The sequence below is a fragment of the Oncorhynchus nerka genome, linkage group LG22, assembly GCF_034236695.1.
Source record: "Oncorhynchus nerka isolate Pitt River linkage group LG22, Oner_Uvic_2.0, whole genome shotgun sequence".
NCBI classification, from domain to species: Eukaryota; Metazoa; Chordata; class Actinopteri; order Salmoniformes; family Salmonidae; genus Oncorhynchus; species Oncorhynchus nerka.
The window spans coordinates 73,081,110-73,104,537 of record NC_088417.1 but is presented as its reverse complement, the minus strand read 5'-3'; the positions used below and the strand labels follow the sequence as shown (position 1 = coordinate 73,104,537).

At 42.4% G+C, this 23,428-nt stretch overlaps 1 protein-coding gene across 2 annotated transcripts in view; it reads left to right on the top strand.

Annotated features, from left to right (window-relative positions):
* Positions 1 to 23,428, top strand: part of LOC115105656 (THO complex subunit 2-like) — a 75,950-nt gene that overhangs the window by 21,779 nt on the left and 30,743 nt on the right. For both annotated transcript variants that reach the window (XM_029627921.2, XM_029627920.2), the window contains exon 15: positions 30 to 131. In XM_029627921.2, coding sequence (XP_029483781.1) covers positions 30 to 131 — 102 coding nt within the window. The remainder of the gene's footprint in view (positions 1 to 29; positions 132 to 23,428) is intronic.

Sequence of the window (23,428 nt, the reverse complement as noted above, 5' to 3'; positions counted from 1 at the left end):
CTCACCTGTGTGCTACCTGTGGTCGTCAGGTACCGGCTATACGGGCAGTGGAAGAATGAGACCTACACAAGCCACCCACTTCTGGTCAAGGTCAAAGCTCAGACTGTGGACAGAGCCAAATACATCATGAAGTAAGTCACGTTGCTACGCAGGCCTGGAATTTCTTGATTTTAGGGGCAAGGCCATTTGCCTGTCAAGAGGTGCTCTATCTGCCAGGGCACCAAGGCCATCAACCAAAATAGTCCATTTAAATTGATTTGAAAACCAAGAAACAGTAGCTCTTCTGTTAAGAAAACAACACGATTAGCCTACATGTCAAAGTGTAGGTTATAGACTATGCATATTTGCTACAGGCTCTAGTGTCCACACCGATGCTGACATGAGGTTGGCACCAGAAAATGTAAACTTTTTTTAATGAGACTTTTAATTATACAGTGCATTTGGAAAGTATCAAGACCCCATTTTGTCCACGTTTTGTTACGTTAGTCTTATTCTACAATTGATTAAACCTACACACAATTCCCCATAATGACAAAGCAAAAAAAAAACATATTTGCTAATGTATTTAAAAAAAACTGATCACATTTCTCTCACCACCTGTATTCAGTCTTATGTAGCAAAATGTGAAATGGTGTTTTTTTTTAACGTTGGATAAAAGTAGACTGAGCTACAAAATGGTATATCTGCATTTCAAATCCAAATCAAATTTATTTATATAGCCCTTCGTACATCAGCTGATATCTCAAAGTGCTGTACAGAAACCCAGCCTAAAACCCCAAACAGCAAGCAATGCAGGTGTAGAACCACGGTGGCTAGGAAAAACTCCCTAGAAAGGCCAAAACCTAGGAAGAAACCTAGAGAGGAACCAGGCTATGTGGGGTGGCCAGTCCTCTTCTGGATGTGCCGGGTGTCGTTTATAACAGAACATGGCCAAGATGTTCAAATGTTCATAAATGACCAGCATGGTCAAATAATAATGATGGGCAGAACAGTTGAATCTGGAGCAGCAGCACGGCCAGGTGGACTGGGGACAGCTAGGAGTCATCATGCCAGGTAGTCCTGAGGCAAGGTCCTAGGGCTCAGGTCCTCCTCCGAGAGAGAAAGAGAATTAGAGAGAGCATACTTAAATTAACACAGGACACCGGATAGGACAGGAGAAGTACTCCAGATATAACAAACTGACCCTAGCCATCTGACACAAACTACTGCAGCATAAATACTGGAGGCTGAGATGGGAGGGGTCAGGAGACATTGTGGCCCCATCCGATGATACCCCCGGACAGGGCCAAACAGGAAGGCACACCCCACACACTTTGCCAAAGCACAGCCCCCACACCACTAGAGGGATATCTTCAACCACCAACTTATCATCCTGAGACAAGGCCGAGTACAGCCCACAAAGATCTCCTCCACAGCACAACCCAGGGGGGGGCGCCAACCCAGACAGGAAGATCACATCAGTGACTCAACCCACTCAAGTGACGCACCCCTCCTAGGGACGGCATGAAAGAGCACCAGTAAGCCAGTGACTGCCCCTGTAATAGGGTTAGAGGCAGAGAATCCCAGTGGAAAGAGGGGAACCGGCCAGGCAGAGACCGCAAGGGCGGTTCGTTGCTCCAGAGCCTTTCCGTTCACCTTCCCACTCCTGGGCCAGACTACACTCAATCATATGACCCATTGAAGAGATGAGTCTTCAGTAAAGACTTAAAGGTTGAGACAGAGTTAGCGTCTCTCACATGGGTAGGCAGACCGTTCCATAAAAATGGAGCTCTATAGGAGAAAGCCCTGCCTCCAGCTGTTTGCTTAGAAATTCTAGGGACAATTAGGAGGCCTGCGTCTTGTGACCGTATCGTACGTATAGGTATGTACGGCAGGACCAAATCAGAGAGATAGGTAGGAGCAAGCCCATGTAATGCTTTGTAGGTTAGCAGTAAAACCTTGAAATCAGCCCTTGCCTTGACAGGAAGCCAGTGTAGAGAGGCTAGCACTGGAGTAATATGATCACATTTTTTGGTTCTAGTCAGGATTCTAGCAGCCGTATTTAGCACTAACTGAAGTTTATTTAGTCCTTTATCCGGGTAGCCGGAAAGTAGAGCATTGCAGTAGTCTAACCTAGAAGTGACAAAAGCATGGCTAAATTTTTCTGCATCATTTTTGGACAGAAAGTTTCTGATTTTTGCAATGTTAAGTAGATGGAAAAAAGCTGTCCTTGATATGTTCTTCAAAAGAGAGATCAGGGTCCAGAGTAACGCAGAGATCCTTCAGTTTTATTTGAGACGACTGTACAACCATTAAGATTAATTGACAGATTCAACAGAAGATCTCTTTGTTTCTTGGGACCTAGAACAAGCATCTCTGTTTTGTCCGAGTTTAATAGTAGAACGTTTGCAGCCATCCACTTCCTTATGTCTGAAACACATTCTTCTAGTGAGGGCAATTTTGGGGCTTCACCATGTTTCATTGAAATGTACAGCTGTGTGTCATCCGCATAGCAGTGAAAGTTAACATTATGCTTTCGAATGACATCCCCAAGAGGTAAAATATATAGTGAAAACAATAGTGGTCCTAAAATGGAACCTTGAGGAACCCCCGAAATTTACAGTTGATTTGTCAGAGGGCAAACCATTCACAGAGACAAACCGATATCTTTCCGACAGATAAGATCTAAACCAGGCCAGAACTTGTCCGTGTAGACTAATTTGGGTTTCCAATCTCTCCAAAAGAATGTGGTGATCAATGGTATCAAAAGCAGCACTAAGGTCTAGGAGCACGAGGACAGATGCAGAGCCTCGGTCGGATGCCATTAAAAGGTAATTTTACCACCTTCACAAGTGCAGTCTCAGTGCTATGATGTGGTCTAAAACCAGACTGAAGCATTTCGTATGCATTGTTTGTCTTCAGGAAGGCAGTGAGTTGCTGCGCAACAGCCTTTCCTAAAAATTTGAGAGGAATGGAAGATTCTATATAGGCCGATAGTTTTTTAAATAATTTCTGGGTCAAGGTTTGGCTTTTTCAAGAGAGGCTTTATTACGGCCACTTTTAGTGAGTTTGGTACACATCCTGTGGATAGAGAGCTGTTGATTATGTTCAACATAGAAGGGCCAAGCACAGGAAGCAGCTCTTTCAGTAATTTAGTTGGAATAGGGTCCAGTATGCAGCTTGAAGGTTTAGAGGCCATGACTATTTTCGTGTCAAGAGATCTAGTACTAAAACACTTGAGTGTCTCTCTTGATCCTAGGTCCTGGCAGAGTTGTGCAGACTCAGGACAACTGAGCTTTGAAGGAATACGCAGATTTAAAGAGGAGTCATAAATTTGCTTTCTAATAATCATGGTCTTTTCCTCAAAGAAGTTCATGAATTTATTACTGCTGAAGTGAAAGCCATCCTCTCTTGGGGAATGCTGCTTTTTAGTTAGCTTTGCGACAGTATCAAAAAGGAATTTCTGATTTTTCTTTTCCTCAATTAAGTTGGAAAAATAGGATGATCGAGCAGCAGTAAGGGCTCTTCGATACTGCACGGTACTGTCTTTCCAAGCTAGTCGGAAGATTTCCAATTTCCGTTCCAATTTTCTGGAAGCTTGCCTCAGAGCTTGGGTATTTTCTGTATACCAGGGAGCTAGTTTCTTATGAGAAATGTTTTTAGGGGTGCAACTGCATCTAGGGTATTGCGCAAGGTTAAATTGAGTTCCTCAGTTAGGTGGTTAACTGATTTTTGTCCTCTGGCGTCCTTGGGTAGACGGGAGTCTGGAGGACATCAAGGAATCTTTGTGTTGTCTTTTGAATTTACGACTTTTGATGTTCCTTGGTTGGGGTCTGAGCAGATTGTTTGTTGCAATTGCAAATGTAATAAAATGGTAGTCCGATAGTCCAGGATTATGAGGAAAAACATTAAGATCCACAACATTTATTCCATGGGACAAAACTAGGTCCAGAGTATGACTGTGACAGTGAGTAGGTATGGGCATGTTGGACAAAACCCACTGAGTCGATGATGGCTCCGAAATCCTTTTGGAGTGGGTCTGTGGACTTTTCCATGTGAATATTAAAGTCACCAAAGATTAGAATATTATCTGCTATGACTACAAGGTCCGATAGGAACTCAATGAGGAACGCTGTATATGGCCCAGGAGGCCTGTAAACAGTAGCTATAAAAAGTGATTGAGTAGGCTGCATAGATTTCATGACTAGAAGCTCAATTTTTTTAAATTTTTTTTAATTTTTTTATTTACCTTTATTTTACTAGGCAAGTCAGTTAAGAACAAATTCTTATTTTCAATGACGGCCTAGGAACAGTGGGTTTAACTGCCTGTTCAGGGGCAGAACGACAGATTTGTACCTTGTCAGCTCGGGGATTTGAACTTGCAACCTTTCGGTTACTAGTCCAACGCTCTAACCACTAGGCTACCCTTACTGACACCTGCCACGTACACGCATCACGTAACGTTAGCTAACGAGCCAGCCAGCTAATGTTAGCTAGATAAACAACAATGAACAAAGTGCCAACAATGCCTAACATTCAGCTCGAACTAGAGAAGTAAACAGCTCTGGGAAACGAAGAATAACGTCCGCTATGGAGCCAGCCAGCTAAAGTTAGCTAGCTAGTTAACAGTACACTTTAGCTTGAAATGAAACCACTTTGTTAAAATTAGAAACATGTAATATCTGAAAATGTAGCTAGCTATCTTACCTGTTTACATCATCATGCATGTTGGATGCTTCTCCATGTCAGGAATGCCATACCACGGTTGCCCTTAGTTTGAAGATGTAATCCGGAGCTATCATACTCCAGTTCCACTGATTTCAAAAGTTGATCCTCCAGAAAGTGGAGAGCAACACTTATGGAGCTCCACTACAAGATTTTTTTTTTAAAGCCTCATTCGACAGGACTACCAAAACAGACTGACGAGCTCAAAAAGACAGAAGCCTTCAATATGTCAGACCAATCCTCTCTCCTCTCTCGGTATGTCCAGCCCACTCATTATCTCAGCCAATTATGGTTATCTTCTGTGGCTTGACCAACAAGGCTCGAAATTTAACAATTGTTTTCGTATTTACAGATGGCACACAAGTTTGTTATTGAGGCACATGAAAGGTCACATGTTTGAGAAGGCATTTTTGCTCTTTTGCTAAAATATTTTTTGCGTTGAAACGGCTCTCCTGTGAAGTCATGACTTGCGACATACGCCTAGTTTCCTGAATCGGGTCACATTTACATAAGTATTCAGACCTTTTACTCAATACTTTCTTGAAGCACCTTTTGGCAGAGATTACAACCTCGTGCCTTCTTGGGTATGACGCTACAAGCTTGGCACGCCTATATTTTGGGAGTTTGTCCTATTATTTTCTGCAGATCCTCTCAAGCTCTGTCAGGTTGTATGGGGAGTGTCGCTGCACCGCTATTTTCAGGTCCCTCCAGCGATGTTACATCGGGTTTAAGTCTGGGCTCTTGCTGAGCCAGTCAAGGACATTCAAAGACTTGTCCTGAAGCCACTCATGCGTTGTCTTGGGAGTGTGCTCAGGGTTGTTGTCCTGATGGAAGGTGAACCTTCGACCCAGTCTGAGGTCCTGAGCACTCTGGAGCAGGTTTTCATCTCTGCACTTTGCTCTGTTTATCTTTCCCTCGATCCTGACTAGTCTCCCTGCCACTGAAAAACATCCCCCTCAGATGTTCAAAAGCTCATATCAGCCCAAGAGCCTAATGCCTCTTAGTTCTTTGAGATTTTTTCAAGATAACAATCTCTCCGCAGAAGCAACAGTTCCAGGAATGGTCAAAAAAAGCTTGATTTGCCGTATCAGGGGAAACTGCGGGGAGTGGTGTTGCAGAACTGCTGTATTTGAAGCATATTTAATTGGGCTATTCATTCTCCTTAATTGCTGGCCTCAAAACGTTAAAGATTATAACTGTATAGGAGGCTCTGGGGACAGGTCGTCGATACTGGATAACTAATTTGCATTTGCCAGTTTATTTGCCATCGTCTTTAGCGGGGAACAATTCTTGAGGGCTTGAAAAAATAAATTGTGTTTGCTATTTCCTTCATACTGGTGAACCAGCATTTTAAGTTGTGTGGTTGCAGTATCAACAGTTCCTTATCTCTGGTATATATTGGCATCATCATCATATAATGCATAATTTCTCAGGAAAGACTGTCTGGGTTGGCAATACTCAGTATAGAAAACTGTCGGGCCCATAACCTGGACCTACAGGCCATGGTGGAAACATTTACACACACAAAAGGACTTCTGGAGACCAGGGGAGCCTCTCAGTTGGATTTAATTCATATTGAACAAAATATGAATGCAGCATGCAACCATGTCAAAGATTTGACTGAGATATCATTCATATAAGGAAATCAGTCAATTTAAATTAATTCATTAGGCCATAATCTATGTATTTCACATGACTGGGGTTATGGATATGCATCTGTTGGTCACATATACAGTTGAAGTCGGAGGTTTACATTAGAGGTCGACCGATTAATCGGAATGACCGATTTAATTAGGGCCGATTCCAAGTTTTCATAACAATCTGTATTTTTGGGCGCCGATTTTGCCGTAAAAAAAAAAGAATACCTTTTATTTAACTTTTTATTAACTGGGCAAGTCCGTTACCTCACCGTTCCAAGGCCGTCATTGAAAACAAGAATGTGTTAACTGCCTTGTTCAGGGGCAGAACGACAGATTTTCACCTTGTCAGCTCGGGGGATCCAATCATGCAACCTTAAAGTTAAATAGTCCAACGCTATAACCACCTGCCTCTCGTTGCACTCCACAAGGAGACTGCCTGTTACGCGAATGCAGTAGAAGCAGAAGTTAAGTAGAAGTTAAGTTGCTAGCTAGCATTAAACTTATCTTATAAAAAAAACAATCAATCAATCATAATCACTAGTTATAACTACACATGGTTGATGGCTAGTTTATCTAGCGTGTCCTGCGTTGTATATAATCGATGCAACGCTGGGGGATGATTTAACTAAAGCACAATCGTTGGACGACTGTACCTAACCATAAACACCAATGCCTTTCTTAAAATCAATACACAGAAGTACATATTTTTAAACCTGCATATTTAGCTAAAAGCAATCCAGGTTAGCAGGTAATATTAACCAGGTGAAATTGTGTCACTTCTCTTGTGTTCATGGCACGCAGAGTCAGGGTATATGCAACAGTTTGGGCAGCCTATCTCATTGTGAACTAATTTGCCAGAATTTTACGTAATTATGACAACATTGAAGTTTATGCAATGTAACAAGAATATTTAGACTTAAGGATGCCACCCGTTAGATAAAATACCGAACGTCTTGTTCTCGAGATGATAGTTTCCGGATTCGACTATATTAATGACCTATGGCTCGTATTTCTGTGTGTTATTATGTTATAATTAAGTCTATGATTTGATAGAGCAGTCTGACTGAGCGATGGTAGGCAGCAGCAGGCTCGTAAGCATTCATTCAAACAGCATTTTTGTGCATTTTGCCAGCAGCTCTTCGCAAGCACAGTGCCGTTTATGACTAAAAGCCCATGAGCCTAATGGCTGGTGTAACCGATGTGACTCTTAGACTTGGAGTAGTTATTCCCCTTGCGCTGCAAGGGCCGCGGCTTTTGTGGAGCGATGGGTAACGCTGCTTCGAGTGTGGCTGTTGTCGATGTGTTCCTGGTTCGAGCCCAGGTAGGGGTGAGGAGAGGGACGGAAGCTTTACTGTTACACTGGCAATACTATAGTGCCTGTAAGAACATCCAATAGTCAAAGGTATATGAAATACAAATGCTATAGAGATAAATAGTCCTATAAATACTATATTAACTACAACCTAAAACCTCTTACATGGGAATATTGGAGTCTCATGTTAAAAGGAACCACCAACTTTCATATGTTCTCATGTTCTGAGCAAGGAACTTAAACGTAAGCTTTTTTACATGGCACACATTTGTACATGGCACATATTGCACTTTTACTTCTCCAACACTTTGTTTTTGCATTATTTAAGCCAAATTGAACACGTTTCATTATTTGAGGCTAAATAGATTTTATTGATGCATTATATTAAGTTAAAATAAGTGTTCATTCAGTATTGTTGTAATTGTCATTATTACAAATAAAGGCCGATTAATCGGTATCGGCCTTATTTGGTCATCCAATAATCGGTATCGCCGTAGAAAAATCAAAAATCCTTTTAAGAATGTTAAATGTCAGAATAATAGAGTGATTTACTTCAGCTTTTCTTATTTCACATTCCCAGTGCTTCAGAAGTTTACATACACTCAATTAGTATTTGGTAGCATTGCCTTTAAATTGTTTAACTTGGGTCAAACATTTCTGGGTAGCCTTACACAAGCTTCCCACAATAAGTTGGGTGAATGTTCGCCCATTCCTCCTGGCAGAGCTGGTGTAACTGAGTCAGGTTTGTAGGCCTCCTTGCTCGCACACGCTTTTTCAGTTCTGCCCACAAATTTTCTATAGGGTGGGGACATGGCTTTGTGATGGCCACTCCAGTACCTTGACTTTGTTGTTCTCAAGCTGTTTTGCCACAACTTTGGAAGTATGCTTGGGGTCATTGTCCATTTGGAAGACCCATTTGTGACCCAGATTTAATTTCCTGATTGAGGTCTTGAGATGCTTCTTCAATATATCCACATGATTCCCTTCCTCATGATACCATCTATTTTGTGAAGTGCACCAGTCCCTCCTGCAGCAAAGCACCCCACAACATGATGCTGCCATCCATGTGCTTCACAGCCTCCCCCTTTTTCCTCCAAACAGAACGATGGTCATTATGGCCAAACTGTTCTATTTTTGTTTCATCAGAGCAGAGGACATTAATCCAAAAAGTACGATCTTTGTCCCCATTTGCAGTTGCAAACCACATGGCTTTTTTATGGCGGTTTTGGAGCCGTGGCTTCTTCCTTGCTGAGCGGCCTTTCAGGTTATGTGGATATAGATATTTTTGTACCCGTTTCCTCCAGCATCTTCACAAGGTCCTTTGCTATTGTTCTGGGATTGATTTGCACTCTTCGCACCATAGTACGTTCATCTCTAGGAGACCGAACGAGTCTTTCTGAGCGGTATGACTGCTGCATGGTCCCATGGTGTTTATACTTGTGTACTATTGTTTGTACAGATGAACGTGGTACCTTCAGGAGTTTGTAAATTGCTTCCACAAGTCTGGTTCATCCTTGAAGGTCTACAAAAAAAAAATCTTAGGTCTTTGCTGATTTATTTATTTTGCTCCATAATATCAAGCAAAGAGGCACTGAGTTTTGAAGGTAGTCCTTGAAATACATCCATAGGTACACCTCCAAATGACTCAGAAGCTTCTAAATCATGACATCCTTTTCTGGAATTTTCCAAGCTGTTTAAAGGCACAGTCAACTTAGTGTATGTAAACTTCTGACCCACTGGAATTGTGATACAGTGAAATAATCTATCTGTAAACAATTGTTGGAAAAATTACTTGCACAAAGTAGATGTTCTAACTGACTTGCCAAAACTATAGTTTGTTTACAAGAAATGTTGTGGAGTGGTTGAAAAATCAGTTTTAATGTCTCCAACCTAGGTATATGTAAACTTATGACTTCAACTGTATACAGTCGTGGCCAAAAGTTTTGAATGACACAAATATTAATTTCCGCAAAGTTTTCTGCTTCAGTGTCTTTAGATATTTTTGTCAGATGTTACTATGGAATACTGAAGTATAATTACAAGAATTTCATAAGTGTCAAAGGCACTTTATTGACAATTACATGAAGTTGATGCAAAAAGTCTCTATTTGACCCTTATTTTTCAAGACCTCTGCAATCCTCCCTGGCATGCTGTCAATTATCTTCTGGGCCACTGGAAGCCCATGCTTACATAATCAATATTTGGGAGTTTGTCAGAATTTGTGGTTTTTTTTTTGTCCACTCGCCTCTTGAGGATTGACCACAAGTTCTCAATGGGATTAAGGTCTGGGGAGTTTCCTGGCCATGGACCCAAAATATAGATGTTTTGTTCCCCAACCCACTTAGTTATCACTTTTGCCTTATGGCAAGGTGCTCCATCATGCTGGAAAAGGCATTGTTTGTCACCAAACTGTTCCTGGATGGTTGGGAGAAGTTTCTCTCGAAGGATGTGTTGGTACCATTCTTTATTCATGGCTGCTTTCTTAGGCAAAATTGTGAGTGAGCCCACTACCTTGGCTGAGAAGCAACCCACACATGAATGGTTTCAGGATGCTTTACTGTTGGCATGACACAGGACTGATGGTAGCGCTCACCTTCTCCGGACAAGCTTTTTTCCAGATGCCCCAAACCATTTGAAAGGGGATTTACCAGAGAAAATGACTTTACCCCAGTCCTCAGCAGTCCAATCCACAGACCTTTTGCAGAATATCAATCTGTCCATGATAGTTTTTCCTGGAGAGAAGTGGCTTCTTTGCTGCCCTTCTTGACATCAGGCCATCCTCCAAAAGTATTCGCCTCACTGTGCATGCAGATGCACTCACACCTGCCTGCAGATGCACTCACACCTGCCTGCAGATGCACTCACACCTGCCTGCTGCCATTCCTGAGCAAGCTCTGTACTGGTGGTGCCCCGATCCCGCAGCTGAATCAACTTTAGGAGACAGTCCTGGCGTTTGCTGGACTGTCTTGGTTGCCCTGAATCCGCCTCCACAGCAATTGAACCTCTCTCCATGAAGTTCTTGATAATTCGATAAATAGTTGATTTATGTGCAATCTTACTGGCAGCAATATCCTTGCCTATGAATCCCTTTTTGTGCAACGCAATGATGATGGCACGTGTTTCTTTGCAGGTTACCATGGTTCACAGAGGAAGAACAATGATTCCAATCACCACCATCATTTTGAAGCTTCCAGTCTGTTATTCAAAATCAATCTGCATGACAGAGTGATCTCCAGCCTTGTCCTCATCAACACTCAAACCTGTGTTAACATGAGAATCATTGACATGTCAGCGGGTCCTTTTGTGGCAGGGCTGAAATGCAGTGGAAATGTTTTTTTTGCATGGCAAAGAGGGACTTTGCAAGTAATTGCAATTCATCTGATCACTCTTCATAACAGTATGCAGTGTATGCAAATTGCCATCATACAAACTGAGGCAGCAGACTTTGTGACAATTTTATATTTGTGTCATTCTCAACTTTTGGCCACGAGTGTGTGTATGTGTATATGTATATATCTTTTAAAAAAGAAGTGGTGTGTGGATCAGAAAACCAGTCAGTATCTGGTGTGACCACCATTTACCTCATGCATCGCGACACATCTCCTTTGTGTGGAGTTGACTAGGCTGTTGATTGTGGCCTGTGGAATGTTGTTCCACTCTTCAATGGCTGTACAAATTCCTGGATATTGGCGGGAACTGGAACACGCTGTCATACATGTCGATCCAGAGCATCCCAAACATGCTCAATGGGGTGACATGTCTGAGTATGCAGGCCATGGAATAACTAGGACATTTTCAGCTTCCAGGAATTGAGTACAGATCCTTGTGACATGGGGCTATGCATTAACATGCTGAAACACAAGGTGCTGGCGGGGGACCAATGGCACGACAATGTGCTATTGAAACTCGTCATGGTATCTCTTTGCAGTCAATCGATAAATTGCAATTGTGTTCTTAGCTTATGCCTGCCCATACCATAACCCCACCACCACCATGGGGCACTCTGTTCACAATGTTGACATCCGCAAACCGCTCGCCCACACAACGCCGTACACTGAAGTCGGTTACGACGCTGAACTGCAGTCAGGTCAAGACCCTGGTGAACTTGAGACATCTGTGGCGTTGTGTTGTGACAAAACTGCACATTTTAGTGGCCTTTTATTGTCCACAGCACAAGGAGCACCTGTATAATGATAATGCTGTTTAATCAGTTTCTTAATATGCCACACCTGTCAGGTGGATGGATTATCTTGGCAAACGGAAAATGCTTACAAACAGGGATGTAAACAAATTTGTGCACAATTATTGGTAAATAAGCTTTTTGTGTGTGAAACTTTCTGGGGTCTTTTATTTCACCTCATAAAACATGGGACCAACACTTTACATGTTGCGTTTTTATATTTTTGTTGAGTGTAATTTACCGTAAATATTGCGGCCCATTTGTGTAGGCTATTAGCCAGACAACAAATGGTTCAACAATAAATAGTGGCTGAATTTATCGTCAAGCCGACTACTTCTATCCTCATTGTTAGGCTATTTGATGTGTAATTTTTATAAAAATGTTAATAGCAGTTAAAAACGGTATATAGCTATAGATTCTATACTGCTGTCGTGACTTGACTTTAATATTCATCTGAAGACTTGTTATTTATCTAATTAACTATTTTGAACTGTTACTCGATTTTAAATGAATCTAACAATTAACTCATTAGGATCTGGGAGCGGTTCTTTTAAATAGTTACCATCTCCCGAATTATACTCTAAAATGTCTTTACCTATCACATCTATAAAGAGTCAACTTATTAATCAAATCAAATGTATTTATATAGCCCTTCGTACATCAGCTGATATCTCAAAGTGCTGTACAGAAACCCACCAAAACACCAAACAGCAAGCAATGCAGGTGTAGAAGCATTAATCATAACCTCGTATCATATCATCATTCAGTGCTACACAAATTAGGTTAATTGTTTATTTACTAGCCAATTAAATGGGAACATGGGATAAACACACACTGCACCGGTAATACGCTGAAAAAGGGTCCCTTGCGAATTAAAGCGACATGGATGCTTGTTAAAGGAGAGATGGGGACAGACACACTTAACATTGTCACATTCAGAAACTACTCTCACCTACAATAACCATATACGTTGAACATGAACCACCGCCCGCTTTGAACAAGAAATCATGAATGTATTTACGTGAAATGCCTGGGTTCGCCAAGAACTCTGTGAACGGGGCAGCCTTGGAAAGGGTGTTGGGCCTTTTCGCGGCACGCTTGTAAGGTGCCGATTGTCTGAAATGGTTCCAACAACTCTTCTACTCTTATCCTCCTTAGTTGTCTGGTATCCATCTGGTGACTTGTCGTGTAGTCCTGAACAGAACTTGAAGTTGATTGTCCTTCCATTCGCTTTTGAAGATACTTCTTTGAAGGTAGGCTAGCCAGTCTTATCAGTGGTTCCCCAGTGGGGTGATGAGAATAGCGTAATATGATGGTTTGAGCAGAGTAACAGGACGGTCCTACTTAAATTTGCTTTCAACGGTACTTTACTTAGAAGAGCTAATCAGTCATACCAGTGATTGTCCGGGAGGTGATTTTATCAAACCGTTTTAAACGTGGACTTGCCGCTTCATGCCTTTTTCTTAAATGTTTTCTTTCCCCCTAACCCATTATTTATACCTTTTACTCCAAAGGGGCTGTTCCGGCAGGCTGGCAAGCGCCCTGGCTTCACTCCGGGGCGGTGATGAAAAACAATTATCTTCTAAAAGCACATCCCTCTCTTAAGAAAAACACTCAATTTTCATATTACATGCACAACCCATAGTGTGGAAACGTCAGCTATGTAGTGTGTATGTACTTTCCAAGTTGAAGTATTTTCTTTTACAAAATGTTTAATGACATTAGTGTTTTATAGATCGCCTCCACCATACCGCACGTTCTACGCTCAAAATATTGTTCCTGTATTCGCTTTTGAAGGTGTTAGTTTCAGCGGGAAAAGATCTGAGACAAAGTACATACTTTTAGTGAATTTGGACAGTGCAAGCCTGGATCTTCTCCCTTGATTTACTACTGGACGTGTGTCAATCCCCACTAGTTATTTCCTCCCCCCTCTGGGTGAAAGGGGGCCTGATTGAAGTTATTCGTTGCAAATTTGATCTGACCTATTTGGATTCTCGCAGTCAGTCATTACACTGCATAATGAAACAATCCCTTGTAAGCTAGTGTTTTGAGGGTGGACTGACTTATTTAGTAGACTGGTTTTACTCAAAACAACTTTCTATCAAAGCTGGGAGAGAGCGCAGGCATGGCTCATGTCATGCAGATAGCCTATAACGGACAGTTTTATATTCCAAAAATCTGTAGCTGAATCGTATGTAAAATAAATTTTCTTTGCAACAGCAATCAGCAATGTTTGAATTTTGAACTATTTTTAATGCACCCCCCAAAGCCAGTCAGTGGTTTACATACATTTCTCTAAACTAGGAGATAAACTCAAGGTTACTGTTCTGCAACAAGTAATTATGGTATTACCACCAACCAGCAGTCTAAAAGTGGGAGCATTGAGACACCGTATATAGCTTTTGTGCAATGTTAGGCATAACATGAGAAAATTATGACCAAATGGACCTACCAATAAACATTTATCGATTTGTTAATGCGTAGTTAACATGCCTTGGCACCACAGAAAGCCTATAATCGATTTGCTAGGCATGCAGCCGCATAGACATGCTGCAATTTCAGCAACATTGACCGCGATCGTTAGTCTATACTTTGAGTGGCTGTCTGGCTGACTCATTCGATTTTATTTTAGGGAGGGGTGCCCGAACACTGTCCTTGCGGGGGGGCTCCAGATAAACTGCGTTACGCCAGTGATGATGTGCAATGGCTAAGAATTGAGAGAGCCATGTGAGAGGTGCTTTGTAGCATGGTGATTGGCAGCCGAGCGAAGGGAATTATAATTATTATATTCAGCTCAGGGGCATTGCAACCACACACATTGTGCATACTCAGCTATGCCTCCCCAACGTATCGCCTTAACAGTTAGATATAGTGCCCGTTGTTTTATCCATCGTGTGGTTGTGGCACTTAGAAGTCACATTTTTACACCCACTATTCGTATTTTCCTTTTTATAGACTTTTCAGGCATCTAACAGAATTCAATCATCCAACCCATGCCCCTTGGGTACACTGTAGCAGCATCTCTATAGAAATGCACCCCCAAAGCCAGTCAGTGGTTTACATACATTTCTCTAGGAGATAAACTCAAGGTTACTGTGTCCATTGAATTTCTTTATGGATATCAGTGGTTGGTATGGAAACATGTATAAAAATAAAAAAAATAGGGAAGTGGGTGCTGAGAAGCACTAACATGCAGCCCTGGTTACCATAGTAATTATTTTGGTTGGCACAGATCTAGGACTGTTCTGCAACTTTCATGGCTTTATTTGATACAAGTGCTAACATCTACTAATGGCTTGCGTACCCAATGGGCCAGGAATATTTCATTTTTCCAGCTCTCAACCAAATGCTCACTCGCACTGCCATAAAGAGACACACACACACACACAGACAATAGCAGACGTGGGCTGGTGTGGGTGCCTACTTTGGAAAAGGCCTCAGGCTTGTTTTTATTTCTGAACCACTGGGCTTTGTGGGGTCAGTGCTTAAGTACAGCCTCACTACTGCACATGATACACAAGGACTGCATGTTTTCTAGATTCACCAAATGTCTTACTTCTATAATAGTTGGTGCAAAAAGAAATATATTTTAGCATAGTGAAAATATTGCACACAATTATCTCCTAAGAGGAACTGTCTTCATTCTATGTAGAATGATCAGCACTGGCTGTATAATGTTTACAGTGTATTTTAATTGGGCTTGATGGCCCCATTATGTTAATAATGGGACCATCCAGGATTTGAAACAGTCACAACAAGGTCACCCAGTCACATGTTTTGATAAACAGCTGAGAGATGCCAATTCCGGATTGCCCCTTTAAAGAGCAACTCAACAAAACAAAAAAAGTATTTAGTTGAGAACGACCTATGTGGCATTGATATTAGTCAAATGGTAACATTGTCTAAAAAGTGTAAGTAGGATACTTTTGGTCCTAAATTCAGTATATTCCAAAACAGTTTTGTGAGATTTGTGTAACTGAGGTCTTCACAATTTACATACGGGATGAATTTGGATTACATTCATGCCCACTTGCCAATTGTAATGCCTCAGGGTGTAACAGTTCACCAAACCCACGGTTCGGTACATATTGCGGTTTTGCGGTCAAAGTTCAGGTACAGCGAGAAAATGAAATGGCAGTTATTTTTTTGTTTAAGAAAATACAAAGTGTTGGTATTCCTGGTTCTCTATCATGAGTCATATAATGACTGATGGGATTGCAATCAGGAATAACAAAACTTTCTATTTTCTTAAATGAAAACACATGATTGCTCAATACTAAAATAAAGTGCAATATGATTGTAAAATATGTAAACATGGCTCAGACATTGTTTAGGTCTATGCTACGTTTTCTTACGAAGAGAAACATGTTAAGTAGCCCTGTAGGTTCATCCATCTGTAGTAAGCACAACTCATGGTGCACTGGCCAATTCATTGTGAGAGGGCGAAGTTCGTAACGTGGCTCGAGCACTTTCACGTGGTGCTTATAAACTCCCCATTCTGAACCACTGAGAATGGGCGCATTTCCACAGCTATAAACATACATATCGCTCTTGTAATTTCTTTGGCTCGGTCAGAATCAGCTGCGAAGGGGTGCTTGAATACAGAGGGGGACGTACCCTCTGTCCATCGCTGTTGTAATCTACTGGGAAGCCAAAATGTTCCCAAACAGGAGATTTAAACGATAATGGTGAATCCTCCAGGTTTACCGACCCCGTCACTGGCCATCGTACAGAACTAGTTCCCGGCTGCTTGTTTACATAAGACATTAAACTTATACAACTGGTGGGTCTAATTCTGAATGCGGATAGATTTTTTTAACCAATGACGTTAAAATGCCTGTTTACTCTGTTCCATCTGATTGCGCAATCCACTGTCTCAGCCCAGCCAGGCAATTTATAAACTCGATCTCCACTATAAAAAGCATCGACATTATCTCACAATTTCTTTTCAGATAAGATTGTTTTCTCAAGTGGAGATTTTAATAAACCTTACGGTCGGTCTCACCGACCATTTGCAACGTTGATTCAATATTTAAATTCGAGCTCCAGCTGTCCCATAGTGATGGACAGGCTGGCAGCGTTTCTCAACCAGTCAATCATGAATCGGCTGGCATTTTTATGGCTATACACAAATGTCCTTTTGAAAAAAGTTACGAAACGAAGTGTAGCTAGTTTGCCTTCTTTCCAGCTTCAGTTTGAAGTGATTGTGTTAGCTGTGTTGTTGGCGAGCTCCTCTGAGGAGGAGTAAGCACATTTTCTATGCCAGGTGAAATCATGCCTCATTTAAATCATTGTTATGGATGCATCCAAATGATTGTCACTAGAAAACAGCCTAACAAATGCAGCTACTGTTGTTATTCTGGCAGCACTGTTTGACGTGACTGTAAGATAGCCATAGTTGGCTGGCTAGCAAACAAGGGCAAAAAACATTGCCAGCCAGTATGGCAATGGAACATTTAGAGCATCCCAAAAAAACACTGAACCACTTGGTCGCGTCTCTGGCAACCGAACCGTTAGAATGGCTTGGGTAGCAACCCTAGATTTGTGTCCGGACGATATCTTGTGGAAGGATGAAATAAATTAATCAAAAATAATGTTTTTAATGAAAATATGTTAATCTTTATTTGAATATGTTGGTAACCTGTTATACACTGCTAAAAGAAATAAAGGGAACACTAAAATAACACATCCTAGATCTGAATGAATTAAATATTCTTATTAACTACTTTTTTCTTTACATAGTTGAATGTGCTGACAACAAAATCACACAAATTATCAATGGAAATCAAATTTATCAACCCATGGAGGTCTGGATTTGGAGTCACACTCAAAATTAAAGTGGAAAACTACAGGCTGATCTAACTTTGATGTAATGTCCTTAAAACAAGTCGAAATTAGGCTCAGTAGTGCATGTGGCCTCCACGTGCCTGTATGACCTCCTTACAACTCCTGGGCATGCTCCTGATGAGAAATGCCACCCCACACCATGACTGACCCACCGCCAAACCGGTCATGCTGGAGGATGTTGCAGGCAGCAGAACGTTCTCCACGGCGTCTCCAGACTGTCAGGTCTGTCACATGTGCTCAGTGTGAACCTGCTTTCATCTGTGAAGAGCACAGGGCGCCAGTGGCGAATTTGCCAATCTTGGTGTTCTCTGGCAAATGCCAAATATCCTGCACGGTGTTGGGCTGTAAGCACAACCCCCACCTGTGGACGTCGGGCCCTCATACCACCCTCATGGAGTCTGTTTCTGACCGTTTGAGCAGACACATGCACATTTGTGGCCTGCTGGAGGTCATTTTGCAGGGCTCTGGCAGTGCTCCTCCTGCTCCTCCTTGCACAAAGGCGGAGGTAGCGGTCCTGCTGCTGGGTTGTTTGCCTCCTCCACGTCTCCTGATGTACTGGCCTGTCTCCTGGTAGCGCCTCCATGCTTTGGACACTACGCTGACAGACACAGCAAACCTTCTTGCCACAGCTCGCATTGATGTGTCATCCTGGATGAGCTGCACTACCTGAGCCACTTGTGTGGGTTGTAGACTCCGTCTCATGCTACCACTAGAGTGAAAGCACCGCCAGCATTCAAAAGTGACCAAAACATCAGCCAGGAAACATAGGAACTGAGAAGTGGTCTGTGGTCACCACCTGCAGAACAACTCCTTTATTTGGGGTGTCTTGCTAATTGCCTATAATTTCCACCTGTTGTCAATGTATTGTCAATCAGTGTTGCTTCCTAAGTGGACAGTTTGATTTCACAGAAGTGTGATTGACTTGGATTTACATTGTGTTGTTTTAAGTGTTCCCTTTTTTTGTGATCAGTGTATAAAAGTGATAATTCCCTTGAGACCAGTGTTTGGAGGATATATTGGCACAGTTTGCCGGCTCTCGACTTTTGTCTCGGGCCGAACAACCATGCCAATATATGCTCCAAACACCGACTTCTCTGGCAATTTTCATTTAAATAACACCCACATTAACCTGTTACTCCTACCCCCTACTTTTTCGAACATTCTGTTAAAAATCGCGCAACATTTCAGCGCCCTGCTACTCATGCCAGGAATATAGTATATGCATATGATTAGTATGTGTGGATAGAAAACACTCAGACGTTTATGAAACTGGTTAAATCACGGCTGTGACTATAACAGAACGTGCGTTTCATCGAAAAGTGCAGGAAAATCTGATCACTGAAAATGGGAAAATATATCCATGCGCCACTTCAACATTGTTAAACGTGACCCACATTAAATGGGGCCGAGGTTGCAATACCTACAGCTTCCACACGATGTCAACAGTCTTGTCATTTGCCTACGATTTGTTTCTTGGTCAAACGGACACGAGGCAGCGCAGTTCTTTGAGTGTAGCTTTAATTCAGTACCCTGCATGTGTATTTTAATGAACGTTTGAGTTTTAACGAGTACTATTAGCATTTAGCGTAGCGCATTTGCATTTCCAGATGTCTAGATGAGACGCCTGCGTGTCAGGTAGGAGCAAGAGGTTAAACCACACCCACAAGCATCCAAATCTTGTTTTTCTAATGAGCAGCAGAAAAAAACATGCGAAACGGTGCATTCAGCCGCACCTTTTAAAACAATGGCACTTCATGCTAGCCAGTAAATCATACGGCAGTAGTGTGAAAAGCAGTAAATGGTATATACAGTAGCATATATTACAGTACCAGTCAAAGGTTTGGACACACCTACTCATTCAAGGGTTTTTCTTTATTTTTACTATTTTCTACATTGTATAATAATAGTGAAGACATTAAAACTGAATTAACACATATGGAATTGTGTAGTAACTAAAAAAGTGTTAAACAAATCTAAATATATTTGAGATTCTTCAAAGTAGCCAGCCTTTGTCTTGATGACAGCTTTGCACACTCTTGGTATTATCTTAACCAGCTTCATGAAGTAGTCACCTGGAATGCATTTCAATTAACAGGTGTGCCTTGTTAAAAGTACATTTTTGGAATTTCTTTCCATAATGTGTTTGAGCCAGTCAATGTTGTGTTGTGACAAGTTAGGGGTGGTATACAGAAGATAGCCCTATTTGGTAAAATACCAAGTCCATATTATGTAAAGAACTGCTCAAATAAGCAAAGCGAAATGACAGTCCATTACTTTAAGACACGAAGGTCAGTCAATACAGAAAATTTCAAGGACTTTGAAAGTTTCAAGGGCAGTCCCGAAAACCCATCAAGCTCTATGATGAAACTGGCTCTCATGAGGACCACCACAGGAAAGGAAGACCCAGAGTTACCTCTGCTGCAGAGAACAAGTTCATTAGCGTTACCTGCACATCAGATGCAGCCAAAAATAAATGCTTCACATAGTTCAAGTAACCTACACATCTCAATATCTCAACTGTTCAGAGGAGACTGCGTGAATCAGGCATTCATGGATGAATTGCTGCAAAGAAACAATACTAAAGGACGCCAATAAGAAGAGACTTGCTTTGGGCCTAGAAACACAAACAATGTACATTAGACCGGTGGGAATCTGTCCTTTGGTTTGATGAATCCAAATTTGAGATTTTTTGGTTCCACCCGCCGTATCTTAGTGAGATGTAGAGTAGGTGAGCGGATGATCTCCGCATGTGTGGTTCCCAACGTTTGCATCCTGTAGCTCCAACTCCAAAAAGTTCTGGGACACTGTGAAGTCCATGGAGAACAAGAGCACCTCCTCCCAGCTGCCCACTGCACTGAGGCTAGGGAACACGGTCACCACCGACAAATCCATGATTATCGAAAACTTCAAGCATTTCTCAACGGCTGGCCATGCCTTCCGCCTGGCTACTCCTACCTCGGCCAACAGCTCCGGCCCCCCCGCAGCTCCTCACCCAAGCCTCTCCAGGTTCTCCTTTACCCAAATCCAGATAGCAGATGTTCTGAAAGAGCTGCAAAACCTGGACCCGTATAAATCAGCTGGGCTTGACAATCTGGACCCTCTATTTCTGAAACTATCCACCGCCATTGTCGCAACCCCTATTACCAGCCTGTTCAACCTCTCTTTCATATCGTTTGAGATCCCCAAGGATTGGAAAGCTGCCGCAGTCATCCCCCTCTTCAAAGGGGGAGACACCCTGGACCCAAACTGTTACAGACCTATATCCATTCTGCCCTGCCTATCTAAGGTCTTCGAAAGCCAAGTCAACAAACAGGTCACTGACCATCTCGAATCCCACCGTACCTTCTCCGCTATGCAATCTGGTTTCCGAGCCGGTCACGGGTGCACCTCAGCCACACTCAAGGTACTAAACGACATCATAACCACCATCGCTAAAAGACAGTACTGTGCAGCCGTCTTCATCGACCTTGCCAAGGCTTTCGACTCTGTCAATCACCATATTCTTATCGGCAGACTCAGTAGCCTCGGCTTTTCGGATGACTGCCTTGCCTGGTTCACCAATTACTTTGCAGACAGAGTTCAGTGTGTCAAATCGGAGGGCATGTTGTCCGGTCCTCTGGCAGTCTCTATGGGGGTGCCACAGGGTTCAATTCTCGGGCCGACTCTTTTCTCTGTGTATATCAATGATGTTGCTCTTGCTGCGGGCGATTCCCTGATCCACCTCTACGCAGACGACACCATTCTATACACTTTCGGCCCGTCATTGGACACTGTGCTATCTAACCTCCAATCGAGCTTCAATGCCATACAACACTCCTTCCGTGGCCTCCAACTGCTCTTAAACGCGAGTAAAACCAAATGCATGCTTTTCAACCGATCGCTGCCTGCACCCGCTTGCCCGACTAGCATCACCACACTGGATGGTTCCGACCTTGAATATGTGGACACCTATAAGTACCTAGGTGTCTGGCTAGACTGCAAACTCTCCTTCCAGACCCATATCAAACATCTCCAATCGAAAATCAAATCAAGAGTCTGCTTTCTATTCCGCAACAAAGCCTCCTTCACTCACGCTGCCAAGCTTACCCTAGTAAAACTGACTATCCTACCGATCCTCGACTTCGGCGATGTCATCTACAAAATGGCTTCCAACACTCTTCTCAGCAAACTGGATGCAGTTTATCACAGTGCCATCCGTTTTGTCACTAAAGCACCTTATACTACCCACCACTGCGACTTGTATGCTCTAGTCGGCTGGCCCTCGCTACATATTTGTCGCCAGACCCACTGGCTCCAGGTCATCTACAAGGCCATGCTAGGCAAAGCTCCGCCTTATCTCAGCTCACTGGTCACGATGGCAACACCCATCCGTAGCACGCGCTCCAGCAGGTGTATCTCATTGAGCATCCCCAAAGCCAACACCTCATTCGGCCGCCTTTCGTTCCAGTACTCTGCTACCTGTGACTGGAACGATTTGCAAAAATCTCTGAAGTTGGAGACTTTTATCTCCCTCACCAACTTCAAACATCAGCTATCTGAGCAGCTAACCGATCGCTGCAGCTGTACATAATCTATTGGTAAATAGCCCACCCATTTTCACCTACCTCATCCCCACAGTTTTTATTTATTTACCTTTCTGCTCTTTTGCACACAAATATCTCTACCTGTACATGATCATCTGATCATTTATCACTCCAGTATTAATCTGCAATATTGTAATTATTCGCCTACCTCATGCCTTTTGCACACATTGTATATAGACTCCCCTTTTTTTCTCTACTGTGTTATTGACTTGTTAATTGTTTACTCCATGTGTAACTCTGTGTTTTCTGTTCACTCTGCTATGCTTTATCTTGGCCAGGTCGCAGTTGCAAATGAGAACCTGTTCTCAACTAGCCTACCTGGTTAAATAAAGGTGAAATAAAAAAATAAAAAAATGGAGGTGTGATGGTGTGGGGGTGCCCTGATGGTGACAGTCAGTAATTTATTTGGAATTCAAGGCACACTTAACCAGCACGGCTACCACAGCGTTCTGCAGCAATACGCCATCTCATCTGGTTTGCGCTTAGTCCCACTATCATTTGTTTTTCAACCTGGACAATGACCCAACACACCTCCAGGCTGTGTAAGGGCTATTTGACCAAGAAGGAGAGGGATGGAGTGCTGCGTCAGCTGACCTGACCTCCACAATCTCCCGACCTCAACCCAATTGAGATGGTTTGGGATGAGTTGGACCGCAGAGTGAAGGAAAAGCAGCCAACAAGTGCTCAGCATATGTGAGAACTCCTTCAAGACTGTTGGAAAGCATTCACCATGAAGCTGGTTGAGAGAATGCCAAGAGTGTGCAGAGCTGTCAAGGCAAAGGGTGGCTACTTTGAAAAATCTAAAATAATATATATTTTGATTTGCTTTACTTTTTTTATTACTACATGATTCCATATGTGTTATTTCATAGTTTTGATGTCTTCGCTATTATTCTACAATGTAGGAAGAAAAACCCTTGAATGAGTAGTTACTGTAGTATATGCTACTGTATATCTCATTTACTGCTTTTCACACTAGTGCAGTATGATGCATACTTATTTTCAATGTGTGGAAGTACATGTAAGTGCTTGAGGCCATTCCCTGCTCCCTGTAGTGTACCAGTGGACATTGGTGTATTCCCATCATTGCCACCATACACAGAGCGAGCACCCCAGGGCTGCGTGATAATGTATTACAGCGCAGACACTCAGGGAAGCCATG